General features: G+C 38.6%; 1 protein-coding gene and 2 long non-coding RNA genes across 3 annotated transcripts; 2 read left to right on the top strand and 1 right to left on the bottom strand.

The window, feature by feature from the left end:
- Positions 1-707: 707 nt before the first annotated feature.
- On the bottom strand, positions 708-1255 carry LOC120441107. The gene is made up of 2 exons (XR_005613778.1): positions 1067-1255; positions 708-973 (listed from the first exon to the last, which is right to left on the bottom strand). It is a non-coding gene; the product is annotated as an uncharacterized LOC120441107 (long non-coding RNA).
- A 1814-nt stretch (positions 1256-3069) lies between these two features.
- Positions 3070-24920, top strand: elovl6 (ELOVL fatty acid elongase 6). Its single transcript, XM_031758793.2, has 4 exons — positions 3070-3342; positions 20628-20759; positions 20992-21143; positions 23225-24920. The coding sequence occupies exons 1-4, from the start codon at positions 3260-3262 to the stop codon at positions 23665-23667; spliced, it is 810 nt and encodes a 269-aa protein (XP_031614653.1). The 5' UTR covers positions 3070-3259; the 3' UTR covers positions 23668-24920.
- On the top strand, positions 5395-7366 carry LOC120443101. The gene is made up of 2 exons (XR_005615138.1): positions 5395-6011; positions 6664-7366. It is a non-coding gene; the product is annotated as an uncharacterized LOC120443101 (long non-coding RNA).
- Positions 24921-25008: the final 88 nt, after the last annotated feature.

Here is a 25008-nt window from a genome sequence, read left to right on the forward strand (position 1 = left end):
ACTCCAGGCAAGCTGGTAAACTTGCCCCGACAGTTCCTGTTTTCCTGTGGGATTCCCAGGTACTAGTAGCTATCCTCGATGTCTGCATTGTTGCCTTCTGGTAGTGCAGTCTCCTCAGTTCTAACTACTTGCCCTTTCTTTGTTACCATCCAACCATACTTCTCCAGTCGTTGCTGTGGATCCTAGAGGTGTGGGCCATTGAGTTGATGTCTCGCTCACTCTTGGAATACAGCTTGATGTCATCCATGTTGAGGAGGTGGCTTACAATTGCTCCATTCCGTAGTCAGTACCCATACCTAGACTAGCTCAGGGGATTTGGGTCTACATCCAACAGCAGTAGGGTTAGAGCATCTCCTTGGTGAATCCTGCACTTGATGATCAGACTGTGGGCTTACTTGTGGTTCCTAGAGTGTTTAAAAGTAGAATGGGAGGCAGAGCCATCAGCTTTCAGGTCCTGTGGAACCAGCTTCCAGTTTGGATTCGTGAGACAGACACACTCTGCTTTTTAAGAGTAGGCTTAAAACTTTCTGTTTTAGTATAGCATATAGTAAGGGCTGGATCAGGCGACCCTGAATCCTCCCTCAGTTATGCTGCAAAAGGTCTGGGCTGCTGTGGAAATTTTCATGATGCACTTGTAACACACCCCAAAAAAAAAGATTCTAGGTCTGACCAACTGTCTCAGCCGTGGGCAAAAAGATGACAGTCAATAAAATTCTAAAAGATAATTTATTGACAAATAATCAAGAGATAAAAGATAAAACAGTCCAGTGTCCCATTTATGAATCGAATAAAAACACACAGTCCCAAGGCCAGAGCCAGCTATGCCACACTGTCAGTTGCACTCCATGTGTTGACTTCAACAGGGTTAGCAGTTGTCCTCTAAGACCCACCACCCTGCAAGTAGATAGCCAGTGATCACTCCAGCCTCTGCAACTCTGCTGCCTTTAGGCTGTGGCATATAATAGGCCCTGGCCTGTACAGAGAGACAAAATGACACATTCACTACAGAATTCATAGCGCAAAACCCATCCATCCCAAACATATCCAATTTCATCACATTACATACCTGCACAGAGAGACAAAATGACACAGCAGTGTTTGTAGTGTGGGCTATAAGTAGACCAGTGTATCAGTGCAATCAAGTACACCTGCCTCTAATTAGTCCAACCCCATTCCAGCCATTGGCTCACCAAAAATGTGACACACACACACAACCACTCCCAACCCAGTGCAACTTCACACAATAATATGGAGCTGAATTAACACTGGCACATTAGTCTACCATGTTACACACTGTTTTTTTTTTTATCAATCACCTTTCACTCACTTAGGTGTTTATACACATTTAATTAGTTGTTATAAATCTCTGACTCTCTTCCATAGCATGTCTTCGCCCTTTCTTCCTCCGCTAACGCCAAACAGTTGTGCTAGATGGCGACCCCTCCCTGAGCCTGGTTCTGCTGAAGGCTTCTTCCTGTTAAAAGGGAGTTTTTCTTTCCCACTGTTGCTAAAGCACTTGGTCATATCGGGGGGTCAAATTGGAGTTTTCTCTGTTCTCTATGTATTATTGTAGGGTCTTTGAATTTTAGCTGCTATGATGCCTGACAGAAGCTTCTGTGTGGTACTGAGGCAGGTTTTTGGCCAGTAGTTCAATGGGACTCGTCCCTTCTGGGGATCGTTGGGGACAGGACTGTCCGGCCTTCAGTTCAAGGAGCTGTTCTCATACTGTTCCCCTGCCAATGAGAGTACACCTTGGATGGTTTATTGGAGAACATCTGGTTTATTTTCCTGGCTTCAATCACTCAGGTATAGCTCTTCAAGTGGCAGGTTTAGGCTGAAAGTCTTTGCCTCACAGTTTCCAAGACCTCAGGCATGTAAGTGAGTTTAATAAGGGTATAGTGGATAGATTTTTATACATTCAGCAGCTTTATGGTCATCAGTTCTGCCACGTTACTTGTAACAAGTTGGTCATTTTGCACCTCTCTGTTTTTCAATCAGTAAATCAGTATTAACAGCAAACTCTTACACCTACATTGTGAGTGTGGTGATGTTTAAATCTGGTGAAACAACCTTGGTGTAAGTGTAAAATTATACATTTGAGGTGATGCTCTGCTTTTAAAAACCAATGAATCACACTCAACTTGCTGAATTTTTCTGTACAAAACCTTTAGTACAATTGTTGTTCCACCCAATTCAAAAGTTCTTAGAGAATTTTCTGTATTTGTGAAAGAAAAAACTTTTTAAAATAAACTTTCAACCAAATAATTTTCTTGAACTAGATGATGATAAATTGACCAATCTCACCAGAAATAAGCTGTTCAATAGTTAAATGCAGTAACTTAAAAATGCTTCAGAAGTATTGGGGAATTCGCCAGCTTCTGTATGGGACTTTGAATGAATGTGCTAAAAGTCCAAGTAAAACTGCAATATCATCAGCTCACTATCCAAAGCCTGTGAAAGAGCACAGTTTGCATATCAGTGATGAAATTGTATAACTTGCATGCAAAAGTATCACCTTTGTTGTTTCTAGGTGAGAGTTCGACTACTAAGATAATAATAGCGCAACCCATCACCCCACCTATTTATCTTACCAGATACAGAAATTGCTTGTACCTGGATAAGCAGATAAGGCAGCTATTACAAAAGCCTTTCTAAGTGTTGGGAAACAGCTACCGGCCTAGTGATTACAGAATAAAGGTACACGTCATTCACGCTTAAGTAATAAAAATCTCTTTGAATATAAAATAATGTTTATGTGGTTTGTTTCTGAAACAAAATGAAAATGTTTGACAAAAAAATATGACGAAAAGAAGCACGAGACTGCTTACATAAGATACAATATAATCCTATAAACCCTGGTGAAAATGTATTTGAGCAAATATCTTTAGTTCGTGCTTGAAGCTAAATGAGACTTCCAAACCACTGGGCTTCAATATTACCAATATTTTTCTTATATATTGAAAATGACCATAGAATAAAATATGAAGGCATCAAATTAAACTTTCAAGGACGCAATCTGACGGCTTTAGGACCCTGACGTCACCCTCCTTCAGGAAGAGGGCGTCGGCTCGGTAGCCGGTGGAGGAGGAAGGTGCTGTGACTGGCGAGCTGCTCGCGCAGTGACGCGTACAACCGCGAGGTCAGGACATCGGCGCGAGCGATGCGAGTCAGGGGCTGCGAGGAAACAGACTAGAGAGAAACACCTCTGCCGGGTATCGTCTTGTTTCAGCGGCGTGAAGAGAAACACAGTGCAGTGAGCATGTCGGTGCTAGCTTTGCAAGAGTATGAATTCGAGAGACAGTTCAACGAGGACGAAGCTATCCGATGGATGCAGGAGAACTGGTAAGGCTACACTGTAACGTTAGCGCCCCGTTTATAATCCCATATATAGCAATGAACGGTTTTTCTACAGCACATTCAACGCGCCGTGCTCATGCTAAATGTGTGTTGGAGCCTGTAGCATTGAACATACATCCACCTCGTTTCCCGGGATTAAACCTAGCCGTATCCTCTTACATCAGCCTCTTTGTCATCATCCGCGAATTTCTGACTGTGCTTCATAAAATGAACAAATTCATGCAGGCCTTCAGCCGCGTGCGAAAACGCCGCTCTGCCACAATTCAGTCTGTCTGCTCTCATTGGATACTACATGCTCTTCCACTGTTGCATTGTGCATCTTTCATGAATAGGATTTGTCCTTGAATTCCTGTGATTTATTCTCCCGGCATCACTGCCGCGATAGTATTGTAAAGGTCATCCATTCCTCCAGCTGTCTTACCGCCATCCACTCACTGGGCCAGTATGTTTTTCTCCACTGACTGATTGATTTTCTTTGGTCAAGGGTGGACACCCCTCATGGTTTATTTTTGTCCTTTAAAATAAAGATCTTTGTTATTAATTTAGTAATTATTTGTTCTGTGATTTAAAACAGTTATTTTTCAATATGAGTCATATATTGATTGTTTTCAATCAGTGGAGTATAAAAATGATTAAAATCTATCATCACAAACCCCCAGACTCTAAGGGGTCAAACAGCGTGCTTGGTCCAATACATTTCCTATGTAAATGAAAAGAGAAAGTGTTTGGAGTTTTACTTTAAACAAAATGGCTGAGACTATTATTAATCTATCAAAATTGTTGATATTGTATTCTTTTTTTATTGATTGAGTAATAACCCAATTCTGTTAGCTCTAAATAAGATGCTTTTCCAAATGAAAGAATAGGAAATCCCAATTAACCTAAAAATTAATTGCTGCACAAAATATAAGAGTAACTTGCAGCAAAAGCCTTTTTTAACAGTACTAATTGGAGTCACTGATTAGTCACAGCTTCCCACAAATCAGATGTGTTTTCTTCCTCTAGCCGTAAGCATGCATTTTTTTTTAAACAGCTTTTTTTCATAATAGTGTATAATTTGACCTTTTACAGACATTTCATTTTTAAGTACCTTGTTAGGGAAAAAAACAAAGCAAAACAAAAATCTGAGTGATGTTAAGCAACTGGATTAGCAGTTCTCCACATGCTGCAGATTCTGTTAGAGTGGCCTTTCAACTTGCAGCTGATCTACAGAACAGAAGGACTATTCTCCCAACAGCTGTCCAAGGTGGTGTGGATGGAGTATATATGAGAAAGCAGGATGAGATCTGTTCTTGGAAGGCAGCTGAACATTCTTGAGGGTCACTATAACAGCAGCCTGACCAACAGTCCAGAGAATGGTGAAAATATGAAACAGGGAGTCGCAATTTTTTTCTTCTTCAAAATAAGAGTGAGGTGGCTTGCCCTCAAAATACCCTGTACTAGTACAGGATGCTGTAAATTAAAGCTGAAGTCACCTTCTGGCATCGTTGTTCGTTGATAAGAAGCGTCAATATTTAAAATGTCTCACTGTTTACTTAGGGTGGTGTCTGCCACGCTTTGCACAAACTGTAACATTACTCCAGGCTGAAATTTCCCTGTTGCTACTAACGGATGAGTAAATATTCTTCATGATTGTGTGCAGTCATGTATTACAATCGTGGGTCATGTACTGGTCCGTCCACCCATCTTTTGCATGAATTAATAGAGGGTTATTATGGTCCAGGTCCACGCCAGGTTGAGCAAGAAGCAAAATGATTCATGTGTAAAGTTAGTATGAGCTTCATTCACTAGTAGTGGGCTTTTAGAAGGTAGCACACAGAAAGTAAGAGGTATTTATCTAGTTTCATTTGTTTCAACTGCCTGTAAAAAGGCAGATTATTTTTAAAGCATATTTTCGTTGAGTGCTTGGAATGAGTTATAGAACAGTTTCAGTCTTATTCAGTAAAATTAAACCTGTGTGTGTGTGTGTGTGTGTGTGTGTGTGTGTGTGTGTGTGTGTGTGTGTGTGAGAGAGAGTGAGAAAGAGAGCGAGAGAGAGTGAGTGAGAGACCGCATGGGAGTAATGTGTAGGAGCTGTCCATACCCTAGTACTGACAACCAACCAATAACGTTCATCTTCTGATGTCTGCTGACAGAGCATTAGCCAATCACGTTGCAGCTGATCTGTGATGACCTCTCTCTGCTATTCCTGTAGTGGAAGATGTCAGACAGGGCCAGTGCACATGGCTAATAGAGACAACATCTATGAAAAAAGGGACTGTATAAGTTTATGAGTTGACATTAGGAATGTAATAAAGGGTGATGTGTTTTTATGGCTTAAGGGTGAGATATAAGGAGCTCTTATGAAAGCATGTGCCGTAGAAGAAAAAAATGCCTCTTTTTAATCGTTAGCTCAGTGCAATACTTAAACCACCACACAATAACTTTAATCTAATTTGCACAGTTTGCGTTTATGTATTTATTTTGTGTATTTATCCTGCAAACCATTAACAAGACCAAGTGCAAATATGAACTGATTTCAGTTCATATTTGCAAAAGCAAATGGCAAGAACTGCATACAGATCTCTGGCTTGGCTGTTTTTAGTCTTGTTTGAATAGAGGAACCGGAGGATCCCTTTTGATGGATGTGCCAGGAAATAATTCAGACTCTGAAGGTAAGGCAGATCATATATTTATCATATAACATGTGTATCTTATATTTATCTTTGGAAATCACAATAAATGTTTATTTTGCATTGCATTTAACTGGCTATAGAGTAGACACGTGAGTTATATAAAAGCATGTGTGCATGACAGAGGAGTCATTGATAAAGCATGCAATTGGCCCTGAAGTTAACACCATTAGACTGTGACTGCTGAACATAGTTATGTCATAATGTTGATGATGATAAGCTGTAAAAACAAACGGCTCTAAGACTATTCTATTAGTCAAAACCAAAGATATCTTTTCAGAATTCATTATATATGTTACACTGCTGTGTTACATTTTTTCCTAATATTTCCATGTACTGTATTCTCATTGTTGAATATAGGAAAGCATCAGCTTTAGTCATGACGGTCATTTACATTTCAAGCATGTTAACTGAACCATGAATCCTGTTCTTTGGCTATCAGATATTATGTATTATTTTTAGTGTGGTCAGTGTTGCCTGTTTCAGTTTGTATTATTTGATGTTAAATATGCACAAGTTTATTTTTCTTGTTTCATGTCCAGCCAAGTCCCAGCTAAAGTAACCCTTCTGTTTAAAACAACACGAGACATAAGTGTACATTGTTATATACTGTGTGTATGTCATTGTTCTGCAGGGATGAATGGAGACTGGTGCCCTGATCTAATGTCTTTGTTGGATACTGACAGGAGACAGCTCAGTATTGTATAAGAAAGGTCAAAGAGTTGGTTGAAGAACTAAGAAGAGGAGGAAGAACTGAATACAACCCTAAATACTGTGTAATAACATCAGCATCTTGCCTTTTCAACAACAAAATGCATTCAGTACAATATAAACCTCAATATTATAGGGGCAGGGTGTTTTCATTTTTTCTCCACTTCAATCTTGTGGCAAAATATTGTCTGATTTGACTTTGGTGAGGAAATTGTGGTGCGCAACCCAAATTTAATTGTGATTAAGTAACACTAGGAAATTGGAAAACCAGTTTAAAGTAAAAAAAAAAAAAAAGGAAAAACGCCAAGATAATGACTTCCATTTACTTCGGAAGTCTTAGCAGCATGTTTCTCCTGGGACCTGAGTCAGTTGAAGTCAGATGCACTCCTCAGCTAGATCATATTAATATAAGTGAATTTTTTTTCTTCATCTCAGTTCCTTGGCCCTTCACAACCCATTTCAACACATGATCACTTAACACACAGTGAGCATTATGCAATGCATGACTGTAATTGCACATGTAGTGCTTTTATTAAGATAACTTTGCAAACTTGTCTTTGATATAAAATTGTTTAGCATGACATATGCAGCATCATATTGTTTTGAATAAAGTCTGGTTAAAAACACATGCATGGGTTTCTGTATTTGTTGTTGCAGCTCAAATTTGGGTTTGAAATTAATAAACAAGCACTTCTCTCGTTTTGATCGGTGATAGCACGTCCAGTCTAATGTGGTAATATCTGGACTACAGTCTTTGGTTATTACATCTGGTGTGCTGTGTGACAGAACTGGTTTGTTATCACTTCAAATGAAAACACTTATCTTCCTAAATATATTAAAACCTTAGATGCGATCCAGTGCAATGAATAAAACCTGCTGTATGTCAAAATTGCCTGATGCATGTTAAGATTGCAGTGTTCCTTACTATCCATAAAAGACACGTTGTTATTATTCAGTGTTATACACACACCTTCAACCTGCTGACTCAGTCTGCACTTCCACAAACGTCATCATTTCTCATTAGCATGCAGATTGTTTAGAACCTTATGTTCTGTTTTTTGAAAATTCCCTTGTGTGGATAGCATCCCCATGGGTCTCTGCTCTTTTGATGGATCTCTGGTGATTTTGCTTTGGACTGATAACACGGGCTGCACAGTCGTAGAATACTGCAGGGAATGAATAATGAAAATTTTGTGTGTGGTCTGACTGTTAATGTTTCTTCTAGAATTTGCTTCATTTGCTGTTGCTTTATAAACTTATTTTTAGAGGAAAATAATAATTTTTAGACTCAGCCTTTATGAAATGTTTATGAATATTACTTTTAACAGTAGCATTGCTTCTTTTTAACTAACCATTTGCCTTTCAGTTCAGAAGTATCCTGGCTCACTGACTATCTTGAAGATCATGTTTCTGGAACTCGATAAGTTGGGGAGATAGCTGTCTTCCATCACAGTTTCATGTTACTTATTCAGTCCAAGTGCAGCCTTCTCCATTGTTTCTGAGTTCTCATGCCCTATTATGGTACGGATGAGACCAGTAGATGGACTGGATTAAAGAATTATGTTGCATCAGTGGTTCCGACCAAAATGAGGAGAAAGATCTGGGATTAGTAGTGAGTCAACTTTTAAAATATGAGAAAGGGACCACACTAAAAAGTTAATTTATTATGCTGGAAATCTGTGAAAATAATAATAAAAATTCAAAAATTATTTAGCAACTGTACTTGGGCAACCACCTGAACAACTAAAGTTAAAGTGTGTGAAATGTTACCTAGCTTGTTTTCATTTTTCTCTTGAAAAATAATATATACGTTTGTGTGCATTCTCTTATGCAACTTTTAAAAAGATTCATCATTCAAAGCAGTGCAGATGATGTGAGAGAGATCCTTGATGAGAAACCAATTCAGTATTTTTTTTCAATAAATTATTTTTAGGTATTGGAGACACCTTTTTGTGTTTTTTAGATGATTTCCTGTTTCCTGAATTGCATCCGTAGCTATAAGTAAATGGATGCTGCTGCCTTTGTAACAAGAGCAGCACATGGTGACGCTAATCATTCTTGACCATGTTAACCAAGAATGTGCTTCAGGCTTTATGTTTGTTCGGCCTGTTTTCTTCTCACCACTGGTGAGGCGAGGTAGAGATATGCGCTGACTCCTCGGGAACTGATGTCTGCCTGGGGTGTTGCTGCAATTTTGTTTCACTTTCAGTTTTTATTAGGCTGCCAGTAAAAAGCTTTAATACAAGCGAAAGCAGCTCATATTACAGCTATTTTGTGTTTGTGTGTATGTGTGATTTTGCAAGCCTGTGAAAATAAATGACCCTAATTTAAAACGCATGTGTTAGTTTAATAATTGGCTAAAATATACCTTATTTTGTTCAAGCTAGAAATGCAAAGACTGAACATTGGTATGGGTGAGATCAACCCAACTGGCTGCCTTGTCATTTCTTCAACAGACCCTCTGTTAGTGTGACCATGTAAATCACCAGCTTCTGTAGGTGTAATATGTAGGTGGCCCAGTACTTTTTGTCCATATAATAGATACCTTTGGTTAAAATGTACATTTAGGAAATAACACATTAAGCCCAAATTATAAACCACTAACACAAAAATATATTTCTACAGAATTTTCAGTCTTCAATTTTTTACTTTTTACAATCGTTTTGAAAAATCTTTTCAAAACTGCACTAACATTAGTTTTTAGTTGGTGGACTTTCTGTTCCCCATTTCCTCTGGTGAATTGAAGCTTTTCTTGAGTGGTGACATACATGAGGGAATATGGAATGAATGCAGTTGGACTACATTTCTTCTCGCTGTAGTTACAAGAATGTGTGTCTTTTTCACTTTGTACTTGATGATGTGTGTTCCAATGAAAACAAAATTAGGCCCCATAGATAACATACTGGTGATGCAATCCTCAGACTAAAGGTTGAAAGCCATCCTTTCTTTAAAAAAACAAACTACTGCTACTTAAATGTTATAATTTATAAATCGTACAACTTTTGTCCATTATGTAGTAACAATTACAGCTTCAACGTGATGGTTGTGTGATAATGTCAATTATTGCACAACAAATGTTAATACTTCCAACACAAACTCCTTAAAGTAAGTATGACTTTTGGACATGCTGCTAAGTGACCTGTAAGTGCATCTTGGAGATTCTTGGATGATGACTGGTTATTATGTAATATAACTAGATTATATTCACTGCAACTTGTGGTATTTCTGCTCTTTGGCAAAGTTACTCCTTTTACTCTCTATAGGGTACAGAAAGTGCTGCCAAGGAGTTAACTGTCCTGAACTAAACTAAAATATTGCAAGTGTGCGCACAGATACACAGTTCTGTGCTGTGTATATAGTTGCATATGTCTTTGTGACATAGCATACACACACACACAGTTAGACACCAGCTCACTGTCACAGGCATGCAGACTCATCCTCAGACTGCAAGCACAGGATTACATAAGACATGAAATCTCCTGGAGAAGCTAATACAGATCCAAGTCTCACAGCAGGTTATCCAGCAGCTTTATACGACACTGTCAGTGGGGGGAGGGGATGGCCAATGGGATCACCATTCTTATTATAATGTGCAATGTACTGAAGAAGTTAGTACATAGGTCAACAAAAACCAAAAACTTAAGGTGTTAGGATATGCTGGCATACTTCAACCTAATGTTTAGACCTAATCGTTTACTGTATTTGGGCTGGATGGCTTGGCTCTTTTGCCTATAGGTCATGTTTGAAGTTAGACTACTCAACTTTTATAGGCTAAAAGACCATTTTCATTTGAATCTTTATGGTGGTGATAATGTTGTGAGAGCACATCTCTGGAGCTGTGGTTTGTTGGTTCCATCCTCAGTATTCTCTCAAAAATAAATTCTCTTTTTATTTATTTCTCTTTTCATTTAGCAGCAGTGCAAAATGAGCCAACACCCAGCGTCTGAATCTGTAATAATGGTTACGCACCAGAGGGAGAGGGAGCGTGATGCTTTCCTGACTTAACTGAGCAGCTCTTGTAGACTGCACTCAGTGTATACAGTTTTACATAGAGAGCCGGCTCTGCAGTCATAGATTTCACCTTATTTTAATGTTTTTTACCACTAAGCTAGTGCTTCTTATGCTCATTTAGGTGAATGCAGCTGCCAGCCTTCCCGCAAGAAAGAAATCTCTGCTGATTCTGTTACTGCTTCATGCTGATCCTTCCCAAAAGAGCTCTGACTTTGTAGTTTTTTATTTGTGCTGCCTCGGCCCACTTTGACAAACAGCAGAGTCAGGCTATTTGCCACAACCCTTTAATATATTGCACAAGTAGTTTTTACCTTGTGCAGTTTACCATCTTAATTTATTTATTAAATTATATTTTAGGAGGCATTATGACATACTTCGAGGACTGAGGATACGTTAGAGAGAACTGAACAGAAAACTGTGATAAGGAGTCTTAAAATATATAATCTTTACAAGCACATGCACAAAGTGAGTCAGGTCTTAAAAACATGAGTGAAAGAAGCAACAAATCAGTCATGACAGGTTCTAATGTGAGGGTGAGTAACATTGGCTAACATTAGGTTATTTATATTGTTTTGTTGTTGTTTTTTTCCTGCAACCAACCAATAATCACATTTTGGCAAAATAAGAATTTTCTTATTCGGCTAACATTTGGTCATCTGTTACAGGGTAGTGCTGGGCTTGTTTTATGGTACTGCCGTTGTGATCATTTGTATAGGAATTTGCTTATGGAGAGCCTATGAACAGGGGTTTTCAGCCTATGCAAATGTGGATGACACTGTGTGTAGGTCGAATGCTGATTGTTGGACAAGGGAGCAGGGACAGCAAAGATAAAAACTTGAAAGATTAAGAAATGAAAATCACAAACGGTGACTGCAGTGGACACTTGATTGTTGTTAATACTGGGTCTTTGTATGTAGGACTTTGCAGCTGGCTGAAGGACTAAAAACAATGAAAGGGTTGCCCACAAACAAGTCGAACCACATACTTTGAATACTGCCTCCAACAGATGCGATCTGCTGGTGGATTGACTCTCAGTAGGTGCCTACGGTTTGCCAGTGTACTGGACGCGGACAATCATCAAGAGGCTACTGTAGTTTCTATGTAAATTTCATCATCAGATGGTCAGTGTGAGGCTCTGAGTGAACATCACCTGACCATCTGTCTCTGATCGCTATTTGTGACAGTGTGGACGTGTTAGTGGAGACTACAGAGCACCAACTGTGCATGCACCCTTAAGGTGGACTTCAGTCAGACTTCAAAGAATTAACACTACGGCTACTACTTTGTTGTGTTGTCTCCAGGAGCCCATGTCTGTCCAACAGAGTATAATTGTTATTTAGTGTTTACAAACTAAATTATTATACAGTAGACTTCTTGATCATCATACTGGTGTTTGAGCAAAAACAAATATAAGCTAAATATAAATTAAATGAATTATTAAAAAAATAAATAAAATGTAAAACTCTTTGCTGATGATGAAGTAATCTGTTGCAATAGTTGGTCCCTAGGCTCTAAAATTATTTTAAAAATGTACCTTGTTTGTTGTCTCGAATTTATTGACACAATGTTCACCTTGGTTTAAGTAAGTGATTTTGCTGTTTTAAATTTGTGTTGTGTGGATTTACATACTTAACATTTAGGTGGTATATAGATGGCATTGTGAGCATTGCCTAGCATCCCTTCATTCAAGCATGGCAACGCAATTACTGAAAAAGTTGCATGCTAGTGCAATATTTGTCACCTGCTGGTTGAAAGAGAGAGCTAACAACAGAAAAGAGTGCAGTGAGTTTTGGTTAGGAGGAAGAATCATTACTAAATCTTTGTTCTCACTCTTTACAAAACTTTAATTTTGCATTTCACATTTAATGTTAATGGACCAAGAAAATCTGCATTATGCTTTTGAAATATGTTTGCAACCATCTATGGAGTGACAGGATGCGTGACTGCACCTTTTCACAACCTTATAAACAATATTTTTTCATATTGACCAAAACTACCACCAGTGACTACCAATGGGCCTTGCAAATTGCAATCAGTTTCATGATCATTATTATGGAAATTCTAATTACCATTGATCAATGGAAATGTCTGCACATTACCGTTACAGTTGGGGGAATGGCTGCAATCACAATACTGTAAGATGGTGAAAGATATATCGTTAGAGATGGTTGTTCCCTTTTCATGTAAATGGCCTCCTTGAATCCCCACTCAAGCCAGTGTTCCTTCTTGTTCAGGATGTGCATACCCTCATCATTTAAAGAGTAATGATGCAGTAGCTCTTCTGTGTTGTGCCATCTGCTTATCCAGAGGTGGTTTGGTTTCCCCGATGTGTAATTCACAGCAATCTTCTTGGCACTTCACCACGTACGCTATATTATTCTGTTTGTGCTGGAGGACCCGATCCGTCAGGTGGACCAATTGTTGGCATAGCGTGTCGTGGGGTTTGAAAGCTACAGAGACCGTGTTTTGACAAAATGCATCTCAGCTGTTCTGTTAAAGGTTTTCGTTTAGGCAGCAGTTGTCTTTCTTCTCTCCTGGATCGCCTGGAGCATTCTTTAGGTGCTTTCCCAGCTTTGACAAATGTCCAGCTGGGATAACCACACTTACTCAGGGCCTTTTTGTAATGGTGTCCTTCTGATTCCCTGGCCGCTGTGGCTGTGGGGATGATCAGAGTCAAACATTTCTCCCCCTGAAAACGATATGTCCAGATGAACAGAATCGACTCTCTGGAGTAATCAAAATTTATGAGAGAATAAACTGAAAATTCCCCTGGAGTTTGTGCTTGTCTGGCTTGTAATACACTGCAAATCAGAATCAGAGGAACTTTATTAATCCCAGAGGGAAATTGAGTTGTCATGGCAGCAAATATACAAAAAACAAACAAACAAACAAAAAAACCAACCAGCACTCATATAAAATGAGTGTAGAAACAGAGTTATAAGTATTAAGATAATTAGATAAATATAGAGAGATGGGTATAAATATAAAAGGACAAGTATGTGTGCAAATATATTTTGTGGTGCAAGTACATCATACACTGCAAACAGCCCTGTATTGTATTGTATTAGTGCTGTCACTTGCTCCTGATTTTGGAATACGTGCAGAAATATGTTAAACTATAGACTGTAGCTTTCAGGTCTGGAAGTGCCTTGATATTTTGCATTTTTATCTAATAGCCAGAAGGGGGGGAGTCCACTGGTTGTAGACATGTGACAGCTAAAGGTGCCCCAAATGGAGGATCACATGCTTTCTGAAGCTGCGGGTTCTGGTTAGAGTGCACTTCCAGCATACTGCAGTTGCTCAGGGAAGGAAGAGGACTACTGGGGTCCAAGTCCATATGACCAAGGGACAAAAATAATGAACTGGGGGGGGGAGGGCTGGTCTTAGCTGGTTATTAGCAACTTAGCTTTCAAAGTAAGAGAGAGGGAATTGTCCATTACTAAAATATACACTGAAGGCAATGAGAAAATGAAGAAAGTGTGGCAAACACTGCATTTCAAGTGGATCTTGGTCACATAGATATCAACAAATCATTGAGTTATTAATGGAGTTAAATGCATAATTAAAATGTCACATGATGTCAAGTGCTTTGTGTTATAATGCTTTTAAATTACTATTTTTAATGAATTTTTTACTTAATAGATCACAAAAGACTATTTAAAATAAAATCTGTGTAACCTTTGCTAAACTGACCACTGATGACAGACGTGGTAATTACAAATAAATGTGAAAAATATTTTGTATAGGTAACACAAGCAAACTGCAGTAGTATGCCAGGCGTGAGCCACTCCTCATTTCTTTATATAATGCTAGGAAAATAGGCAGTGTGTTTGTTATCAGTGTGACACTGAAAAGTGATGAGATGCTTTCCAGATGATGATGCATGCAAGATTCTGACACCACTAGCTGAAATGCAGCCCCTAAATTATGACAGACTCTCCACCTTCTTCTTCCATGTGGTTGTAGAAACTCACTTTTGTACCTCTCTCCTAACCTTCTCTGTACATCATAACAATATTTTTTGTTTGTTTTTTGAAAATTCAATAGTCTTTGAAACCAAAAATTTCAAATGTGCAGTAATCACCCCATAAGCTGCTGAGTTTTCACCTTTCCTCCCCATTTCCCTTCTGTAAGAAAGGCTCCTTGACAGCCACCCTTTCACCAAGACTATTTCTAATAAGTCTTCAACAAATAGTAGATGGAGCAACTGAAGAGGCAGATGCATCTCGTCTTTCTTTCTTTCTTTCTTTCTTTCTTTCTTTCTTTCTTTCTTTCTTTCTTTCTTTCTTTCTTTCTTTCTTTCTTTCTTTCTTTCTTTCTTTCTTTCTTTCTTTCTTTCTTTCTTTCTTTCTTTCTTTCTTTCTTCCTTCCTTCCTTCCTTCCTTCCTTCCTTATTTTTGTATTTCTAAAGGACATGACTTTTACATAGTCTTCATCCGTTATCAATAGTTTTTTAAAAAAATGCTCAGGGACAAGGACTGAAAAGTTGTGAATAATAAGCCAGTGTTTACAGAAAAAGGGCTCCAGAGAACCTAGCGATTTAGTGCTCGAGACTTCTTTAAAAAAATACCAGAAAGCCTGGCTCCTAGGAAGCACAATATAAAGAAATGAGGGGTAGCTCAAGGCACATTACTTTAACTCAATAAATTCCTTTATAACATGACATCTAATTTGATAACCTTCAGAAACTAATGGCCATACTAGAACAAGCGAGGCTTGAACACTAAAAGGGTAAATGCAACTCATTTTGCTCCATCTTTAGATGATTTCATTGTACTCATAAGGAGTCCTATATATGAAATCATAGCTTAGGCTATGTTCATCATGCTACCCTTTGACCTTTAACCTTGAATGGCAGTACACCAAAGGGTAGTGCTGAGATTGTTTCTCCTTTGCAATCCCCTCCAGCCACTCCACAGTATATAGGGCACTGTATTGTGTGTTGCTCTGTTCCCCCCTCCTTCCTGTGTAGTTGAGAAACAGTGATGTCATTCTGCAGTCCAACCCTGTTGTCATTCTGTAAATGCAGCTGAATTTGACTTTGACAGGTTTGTCTTTTGTTCTTCAGAGGTGGCCTCAAGCATTTTATGGTCTCCTGCAAGAACAGTTAGGTGACATCCTTTGTTGAAAGATGGAAAATAAAGAGTTGATACACTATGTGATAGTAAAAGTATTCATTTATTCAGTTTGAAAAGACAAAAGGCATCAGCAGCATTCGTGTCACACAGACACTTTTTAATCTTCTAGCATTGGTTGACCCATAACCACCTACTGACATGCACCTTAACCTGACTGACCGTCTTACACAACCCTCCTGTAATGAAATTATGAAGTGGGATCCTAAAGTTAGCATCAAGTTCATTCTTGAAGTTCATTTTTGAGATAGTGATGTGATGGAATTAAAGTTTTAATTGATTATTGTCACATAGCCTTTTACATTTTTTTAAAAGAAAATAAATTAGGCCTTTTTTGTGTGGCTACATTCTTGATCAGCAAATTTTAGCGCTGTTGTCGAGAGTGTCATCTGCCAAGGCAGCAGAACAGGTTTGTTCACCGTGTCAGGGCTCGCAAAATTTCAAAATCCCTGGTTGCCCTTTGGGCAGGGACTCTTCAGTTTGTGGTAGCCCAAAATAAATTTAAGTAGCCCGAATAAAAAAGAGAGCAATTTTTTGATTGATGTTTTGTTTCCTGTTTTGTTTCCGTTACAATATTATACATTAAAGTATAATATTGTAACAGAAACAAAACATTAATCAAAAAATTGTTGAAACACAAATTACAACATTGTATAAAAATTACAATCATCAACTCAAATACTTGGTTCTAACTGAACAGAAATTTCTATGACCTTGTAAGAACTGTGTAGAACATGAATCAGTCTGTGTCAGGTCCTGAATTTGAAATTTCCACTGAAGTCACGGGTAAGAGGTAAGTGGAACCAAGATCTAGGCCATTATTTTTTAAGTTTGCAAAGACTGCTAAATTTTGCCAATGGTAGTTCACTCTTTGCAACATAGTACGCTGTTCTAAACAGATTTTTCAGGTTTATTTTTAGTATGTTCTTTGCAATTGGTGTTTGTTCTGGGAAAGATATTGCAGACTGAGCAATAATGCATTTCTTGCATTTCTCATGGGTTCTAATGGGGGTCTTTCTTAAAATTACTGGTCCCAGTAACAAAGGCGCTTATCGACTCAGAAATTGAGGGAAAACCAACAACACACCCGGCAGAACATTATGTTCTTTACACGGGTACACATAAGCGGTCCGCGGCTGCGCATTCGCTGTCAAAATAAAAGGCGCACCAGATAAGAAGTTGCAACGCGCGTTTGCGTCCATATAAAAGGCACTGTTTTTGTCCGCTAGAGTGGGATTTTCACGGCGTGTTCTGCACCACATCTCTGTGCGTTCATCATTTCTTTGAAGCCAGCTCACCTCCTGCAACCACTTTTCCGAGAATACGCTCTTCTTTTGCGGTTCGGACTCCTTCTGACATTTCTTTGGAGGTGGAGGAACACCAAAGTAATTGCTTAAAAGAGCTTGCTTCATCGACATCTTTAAGAGTTTTAAACAAATGTCTGTCCTCCTCCAGAAAATCTGGAGGCGTGCGTTGCAACTTCTTATCTGGTGCGCGTCTTTTATTTTGACAGCGAATGCGCACCTGCAGACCACTTATGTGCACCCCTGGTTATTTAGCTTGTCATATTCCAGCCACAGAAATTCTTTTGTCCATGAAACCATAAAGCTGCACTTTCTTTTTCCCCTCATAGTCTGATTTGTCATAACTTTTCCGTTTTGTGGTAGGCTTTTCTTTGGCTGTCACTTCTTCACCCTGACTTGTCTTATTTGGCTCAGCAGAACTAAAATATATATCCTGCTGCTTTTGCACACGCACTCACATAACGGTCAGCGATTCTCTGCGCAATCAACCTCTCACATGTTTAATCTTGCTGTGGGAGATTTCACTTGTCAGGTTTGAATAGTAAGCTAATGAGTGATAAGACGATGTCAGAGGAATTGGTGCGCAATTAATCGTCACTCACCAATCAGTGCTGCCGCTCTCTATACACAGTTCGCGCGATCGCAAAGTGAAAGCAAAAAACAAGCGCAAATTCAAACGCGATTTCAATATGTCACATATTGACAGTGGCTCCCCGATGCCAATGACATAATTACTCAGCTACATTTCCAAAAGAATGCAAAAGCATTGACATATATTTTTCCTTCCTATGATAGCCCGACGGGCAGGGCTGAGATAGATTTTGGTAGCCCGACTGGAAAATTTGCTAGCCCCGGGACGTCGGGCTAGCGATTTTGCGAGCCCTGCGTGTACAAGGTTGCACATGTGTGGCCTCTGTGAGAAATGTTCAGCAGTGTTAGCAATGCAAGTCTTAACCCTTTAAAGCCAACTATATCATGTTTAAAACATGCGTTTTTTGGACGTCTACATCAGTGTGAACCCCTATCTCCCGGAAAACTGAAATAAATTGCATGATATGCTTTTAAAGAATAAACTGCAAAAATGCCTGATGTAGTACTCTTGTGCTTGTATACCATATATCACAATTTAATTGGCAATTCTGTTTAGAGGCCTTATTTTAATTTTGTATAATAAAGCACTGAATACCTAGGGCTTAAAAAAAAGTCAGCATCATGTTGTTGTCTTTGTATAACCTCTAAATAACAGCACAAACCTCACTGAAGTGGAACATCACTCCTTGGGCTACTTTTACTCAGCTAATTAATCCCAGAGCTATTGGTCAAGCTCCAAGAATGCCTCATTCCTGGTTGCTGTGCACAGTCCTCTTGACAGCAAACCCAATGTTTTTATTTTTATTTTTTTTTAATGTTTCCAAGGTTGCAGCTGCTGATATTTCTTTTTTCCAGTATCACCCCGCCGTTACACCCATATATCTACTTCTGGCTACCCTACTGTAGGTCTGATGCCTGACTAACTGGAACCTACTACGTTACCCTCATAAGGTTTATTTTCCTGGAGGTTTCCGTAAGGTTTATTTTCTTGGCTATGCTGCTTGAAACAGTTACTCTGCTCTCTGTCCAACAGAGCAGATTGTTTTTCTACAATGCTGGTTTAGTGTTTTTCGGCCCTATTCAGCATCCAGTCTGTCAAGTCAGACTACATGCACCTTGTAATTGTGCTGAGCACTGACAAATGTTTTTCTTTAGATTCAGTTGAGCCAGGTGGTGTTTCACTGACAAGTTAATTAACACAAATGGAGATCACAGGATGGTAGGAGCTGAAACTGAATTGCAGCAATAACAATTAACTTGCAGCAAAGTATTAAATGGCAGTTGGAACTGGACTCTGATCATTAAATCATTGCTTCAGGCATTGCATGTGAAGTCACTGTATTATGTAAAACGTGTCTTGTGTACATTATAAAGCAGTGCTGGAAGAGGAACTTCTGTGCATGCAACAATTACATTGTTAGAAATGATTACTTTGTGATTGGAGTAAATTGCAAAGAAATGCGGCTTTCATTTAAAATGTCTGTTTTTTTCCCTCATAGTGTCTAAGGATGAAGCTTGCCAGCTTGCTCTTTGATAGTGTTTGTTTCTTCTTTGATGGATTACAGTAGAGTGCAAGTCTTAAGCAGTGGAGCAATTTATTGAAATGCAATCGTACATGAAAATAGAGTGTATAGATTAAGAAAAAGAAGCTTGAAAGTCAATATGTTGTATAAACTTTTATTGAGGAATAAAAGGTGGAATAGAGCCAGAGCTTTCTTAGGCAAGTTTTTTTTGGAATTTCTTCAAATAGTGTCCAAACTTCTTGATGGACATTCCAAAGCTTTTCTTTGGATGTTGGCTGCCTTTTCTTCTGCTCTCTGTCAAGATGGTTCTACATTTCAAGAATGTTGAGGTCCAGACTCTGGGAAAGCCAATCCATGATTGATAGAAAAACATACAGTGGAATACAGTCAAGATATGCTTTCACTGGATTGCTGTTGCCAATCATATATATGGTGCATCAGAATCTAGTGCTGACCTCAGCCTCTTCTTCCTGTTTCCTTTTCTTAAGAGTGACTTTTTGACAGCCATCCTTCCATTTCTGATGGGTCTTCACCAAAGAGTAGATGGATCAACTGAAGGCTATGTCACATCTTCTCTGGATTTCTTTCCTATTTCTTAAGGATATGACTTTGAGATACTGTCCATCTGCTGTATATAGCTTTTTAGGCCTGCCACTTCTTTCTCCACTTATCTAGCTTTTTAAAATCTTTAAGGGAGATACAGCTCTCTATGCCAAATGTGTGGCTAATAACTCTGGTAATTCCAACAAGGAATTACCTTGTGGGTGTCAAAAACACTACTGTCAAACTGTGTTATCTTTGGCTTTTTTCCATGAGTTCAGCTAAAGAAATGGGAACAGATTAAGTTTTTTACAGCAGGCAGCTAGTAACAAAATGCCTAAAGATACAATTAAAAAAAAAGGTTCTATGCTAAATTGTCTGTTTTGTGTAGACAAAACAGCGGTCAATCCTTAGAGTTGGGTGCCGTTTTATGCTTGAATGATTCATAAGTTAGTCTAAAGTGACTTTAAAAGCATTCATCTAAAAAAAGTGAGGTACAAGGAGTGGACTGAAAATGAGTGAAAAGGAACCAGTGTCCTAAGAAAAACTTTGAAAGAGCGTCAGAAAGTTCTGAAAACTTTTGCTCAAGATCGCTTTATAAGAACATCTGACGTCTTTGGGAGCAAAATATAAAGAACTGAAAGGTGCTTCAAGACTTAATGTTCAGCTATTTTGGTCACATTAGTGTTACTTTATAACCTTCATTCCTCATTTGTTGCATTGGTCTATCAGTATATTTTCCTGTGTATAGGAAGTCATGCTTTCTCTTTTTGGTGCTTGCAGGAAGAAGTCCTTTCTCTTCTCTGCACTCTATGCTGCCTGTATCCTCGGGGGCCGCCATGTCATGAAACAAAGGGAGAAGTTTGAGTTGAGGAAACCATTGGTGCTGTGGTCACTCACCCTTGCTGTATTCAGGTAAGAGGGTTAATATTTGTTTAATGATTATTTAATATAAACTGACTTCGGCTGTCAAACGTAGCTGCGTTTGACAACAACTACAAAACGGTAGCCATGTGCACAGTAAGAAAACCTCAGCCTTGTAGAAAGTGCTAGAAATACAAACATTTTAGCTATAGTGCAGGAAGCACTCTCACACTTTAACACAAATCATTTTCTGTGTCTGTATGTCCTCCTCACCCCCATGTAGTATTTTTGGTGCCATCCGTACTGGGAGTTACATGACGTACATCCTGATGACGAAAGGGCTCAAACAGTCAGTTTGTGACCAGAGCTTCTACAACGGGCCTGTCAGCAAATTCTGGGCATATGCTTTTGTACTCAGTAAAGCACCAGAGCTGGGTAAGTCAATTTTAATTTTTTTTTATTGGTTATCTTTTGCATATTTTTTTTTCTACAATACTGCAAATACTGTAAAAGGCTGATGGGGTATTGTCGTCACCCTGTTGGGCAGGTGGTCAGCATGGACACCCAAGTTTGTGAATCTGATAACTCAAGAACGTACGGCTTTCAAATTAATACTAAAGGTGTATGTACTAATAATCTCGGATGAGTTTGAATCCCAGAAACCTCAGTCTTAAGGTCAGGGGTCAGAGTTTCTGAAAATCTTCTGAATGTGATAACTGAAGAAGGAAGTCACCTAGAATTTTGAAATTGATACAATACGTGTATCTACTAGGAGGCTGATGGGTACAATTCGCCATCACCAGTATTTTTTTTTTTTTTACACTTCTTTTTATAGATTTTGTGTGAATACAATTTTATTTTTTCTCATCTTTATCTTCCTAGTGTCAGATCTTCAGGCCTAAACCTAGAGCACTTGTTCCTCTCAGCAGGAATTAAGAGTGGCAGATGCCATGTTCTGTCTGTCTGGCTAATGTCCAAACTATCATGTTGTGAAGTCTGGAAACTGGAGACTTGATTGTTTCTGTCTCTACTAGGTACAGAAAGGTACAGGCGGCTTAGGGAAACATAAGAAGGTGGACAGAGACCTTTACGTGATGGATGGATGTCTCTCTAGATATGTGACTAAAAATCGAGACACTGCAACCCCATTGCACATTCTAAAAACAAATACAAGACGCATATAAGTAGTTATGTTCAATGAAGTTCTGCTCTGTTTCATCAAAATACCACTATTTTCAGGACCAAAAATATGTATGGCTTGGCTTTAAGGATTCGAGTTGAGTACTCATTTAAGAGCTACAGGTCAGAAGCCAAATTTTTGGCACCGTGCTCACCTCTTTTAGCCATCCACTTTTGCCAGTACACACTCATATGGACAACATCTTCACCTGTGATTCCAGGTGAATTAACACTGCAACTATTGCAGCAAAATCAGGTAGAAAATAAAATAACATTCATAACAGTAAATTCAGGTTTATTTGTAGTAAACTGGCTGCTGCAAGCCTTAATAAATGAATGTAAATAATAATCATGTTTGAATGATTAAGTAATTCATAATTTTGCATTGTAAAAGAGAAATTCCCCCCAAAATCGCCCTATTATGTGCATAATAGGGCAAATTCTAGCAGTATAATTTTAATACCAAAACAGTCCTTTGTGCTGTCACTGACTGGTTTCCTGGCTTAGAATGGAGCTTGGGGTCTGAAGGTTACATGACAGTAAGCATGATTGATCCAGTTAAAGGCGGTGTCAGTGTGACCTTGGTAAATATGTGACTAGTGGAACCTTACTTGGTTAATAAAAATCTCTATTATGCTTGAGTTAGTCATGCTTTGTGTTAAAATCCTAACTGTTTAACATACTGCAAATACTGCAGGATGAGTGTTCCTTGGGCATTTAAACCCATTCAGCCACTACATTCACTAACATACATATATATATATATATATATATATATATATAAAAAATTTATTTTTATTTTTTTTGACTGATGTAAAAAAAAATTAAAATGTAGGGAAGTGTACATTTACATTTATACATAAATTTGAAAACAAAAGCCCCAAATTTTCATAAGGAAAAATACATTTTGAAACCTGGAAACCACTGATATGAAGCATTGATATTATCGTGTTTTGTATTTGTAGCAGTACTTTAGTTTGTACTTTGTTGTAATAGGGCATATTTTCTGTTTTTTCAGCTTTTGCTGTAACCGCAACTGTTTATTGTAGAGTACTTATCAGCCTTAGCCTTGTTATGGGTGATAAATGGTATAATAAAAACTGCTTTTGCTGCCACTTGTGTTTGTGTTTATCAGTTTATTGGGTCCTAAGTTGTCAAACATTTCAGTGCTTCTCTGTGTGTGCCTAAAGCTTTGTGTTTTTACACAGCTTTGCATATTTGAGAGTGATTTGTATCACAGCCAGTTACATTTTGTTGGACAAATAATAACCATGTTCCTTTTTCTGCTGCTCCGGTCCTGTCTTATCCACTCCTAACTTCCACTCTCTTATTCGCAGGTGACACTCTGTTTATCGTCTTGAGGAAACAGAAGCTCATCTTTCTCCACTGGTACCACCACATTACTGTGCTGCTCTACTCCTGGTACTCCTACAAGGACATGGTGGCTGGCGGCGGGTGGTTCATGACCATGAACTACTTGGTCCATGCTGTCATGTACTCTTACTACGCACTGCGTGCAGCTGGTTTCAAGCTGTCACGCAAGTTTGCCATGTTCATCACACTGACCCAAATCACACAGATGTTGATGGGCTGTGTAGTCAACTACCTGGTGTACTCGTGGATGCAGCAGGGCCAGGAGTGTCCATCCCACATGCAGAACATTGTTTGGTCCTCCCTCATGTACCTCAGCTACTTTGTGCTCTTTGTCCAGTTCTTCTTTGAAGCCTACATCGGCAAGTCCAAATCATTGGCTATGGCTGCCACCAAGAAAAGCGAGTAAAAAATAAATGCCATAAGTATGAGAAGAAGGGAGATAATGTAAAAAGGGAGTTTGAAATTGAGAGCAGGGACCAGTGTCATGAGAGATGAATGGGCTTAGGTGTGAGAGAGGTGGCATGTAGCCCACGAAGTCTAGTAGGGGTGGGAGGGTCATGAAATGGTCGGTGTTTGTGCTTGAGCATTATTACTAATGTGCAGGTCTTTAAAAAAAACAAAAATGAAAAAAAAAAAAAAAAACAACATTGAAGGTTATGTCTCCCTTGAGGGATGCTATAGAAACAGCACCACCATGATCAAAAGCCATCACAAGTTGTCCACCTGAAGTTTAAAAGCCCCCGTTTTAAATTCACATTTAAAAGTTTTTCCAAATGTAAAGGATAACAAAAGGATCAAAATCACCAGATTAAAAACAAATTACATCTACCACAAGCATAAGTTTACTTATATAGATATATATATATATATATATTTAAATATATATGTATATTGAAAAAAAGACGGTACATATGAAGATGGAGTTAACATTAACACAGGCCATCTGAGTATGTTTTTGTTTGTCTGTCTGTCGTCAGTGTTGTTTTGGTTAGATCTGTCAAAGGAAAAGTTTGGAGCGCTGGTGAGTACATGGAGCTGAAGTGTTGGTGGTTGATGTGAACTGATGGGGTGAACGGCACTGTGTCGTCTGTCTTACATTGCAAAATGCGATATTTTTCTCAGGTCTTAGGTTATCTCTTTCTTAATATAATATGCATATCAAGACAAAGTAGACATGTTTAACATCTGCACCACTTTACAGTATGGCTGAATTTCATCTAGAATGTCTGCATTATTGAGAAAAAAAAAGTATGAATGGAGCTGATTGGACTGACTGTTGATCACACTGCTCCTGGCCGTGATGGGAAACAGATGCTGACAGTGCCCTGCTTCACCACTTGTCATGACCTTGCAGAAGTTGCCGACCACACTTGGAAAATTACTTGCCATTGACTTCCAAGCACTTCGCTGTGTTAAAGGGTCCCTACCAGTGACGAAACCAGTCTGTTGGACAATGAATGCTTAAATGGAGGAAGAGCATATTTCTGTTTAGCAAAAGAAAAAAAATTCAAACATGCAAATTGTCAAAATCTGCTGTATTGAAAAAAATAGTATGTATCCTTAATGGTGTCTGTTGTGCTATTGTGCATTTGCACTGTATCAATGTAAAAAAATATGTTGCTGACAAACTTAACGTATGAACAAAGTGCAAAAATGTGACATGCCTGTGTTTTTGTTTTTTTTTTCTCTTGGTCTTGCACACCATTGAAACTATTTTTAGTGCTAAACCTGAAAAGCCATCTAAAGT

The sequence above is a fragment of the Oreochromis aureus genome, linkage group 2 (assembly GCF_013358895.1).
Source record: "Oreochromis aureus strain Israel breed Guangdong linkage group 2, ZZ_aureus, whole genome shotgun sequence".
Classification (NCBI taxonomy): Eukaryota; Metazoa; Chordata; class Actinopteri; order Cichliformes; family Cichlidae; genus Oreochromis; species Oreochromis aureus.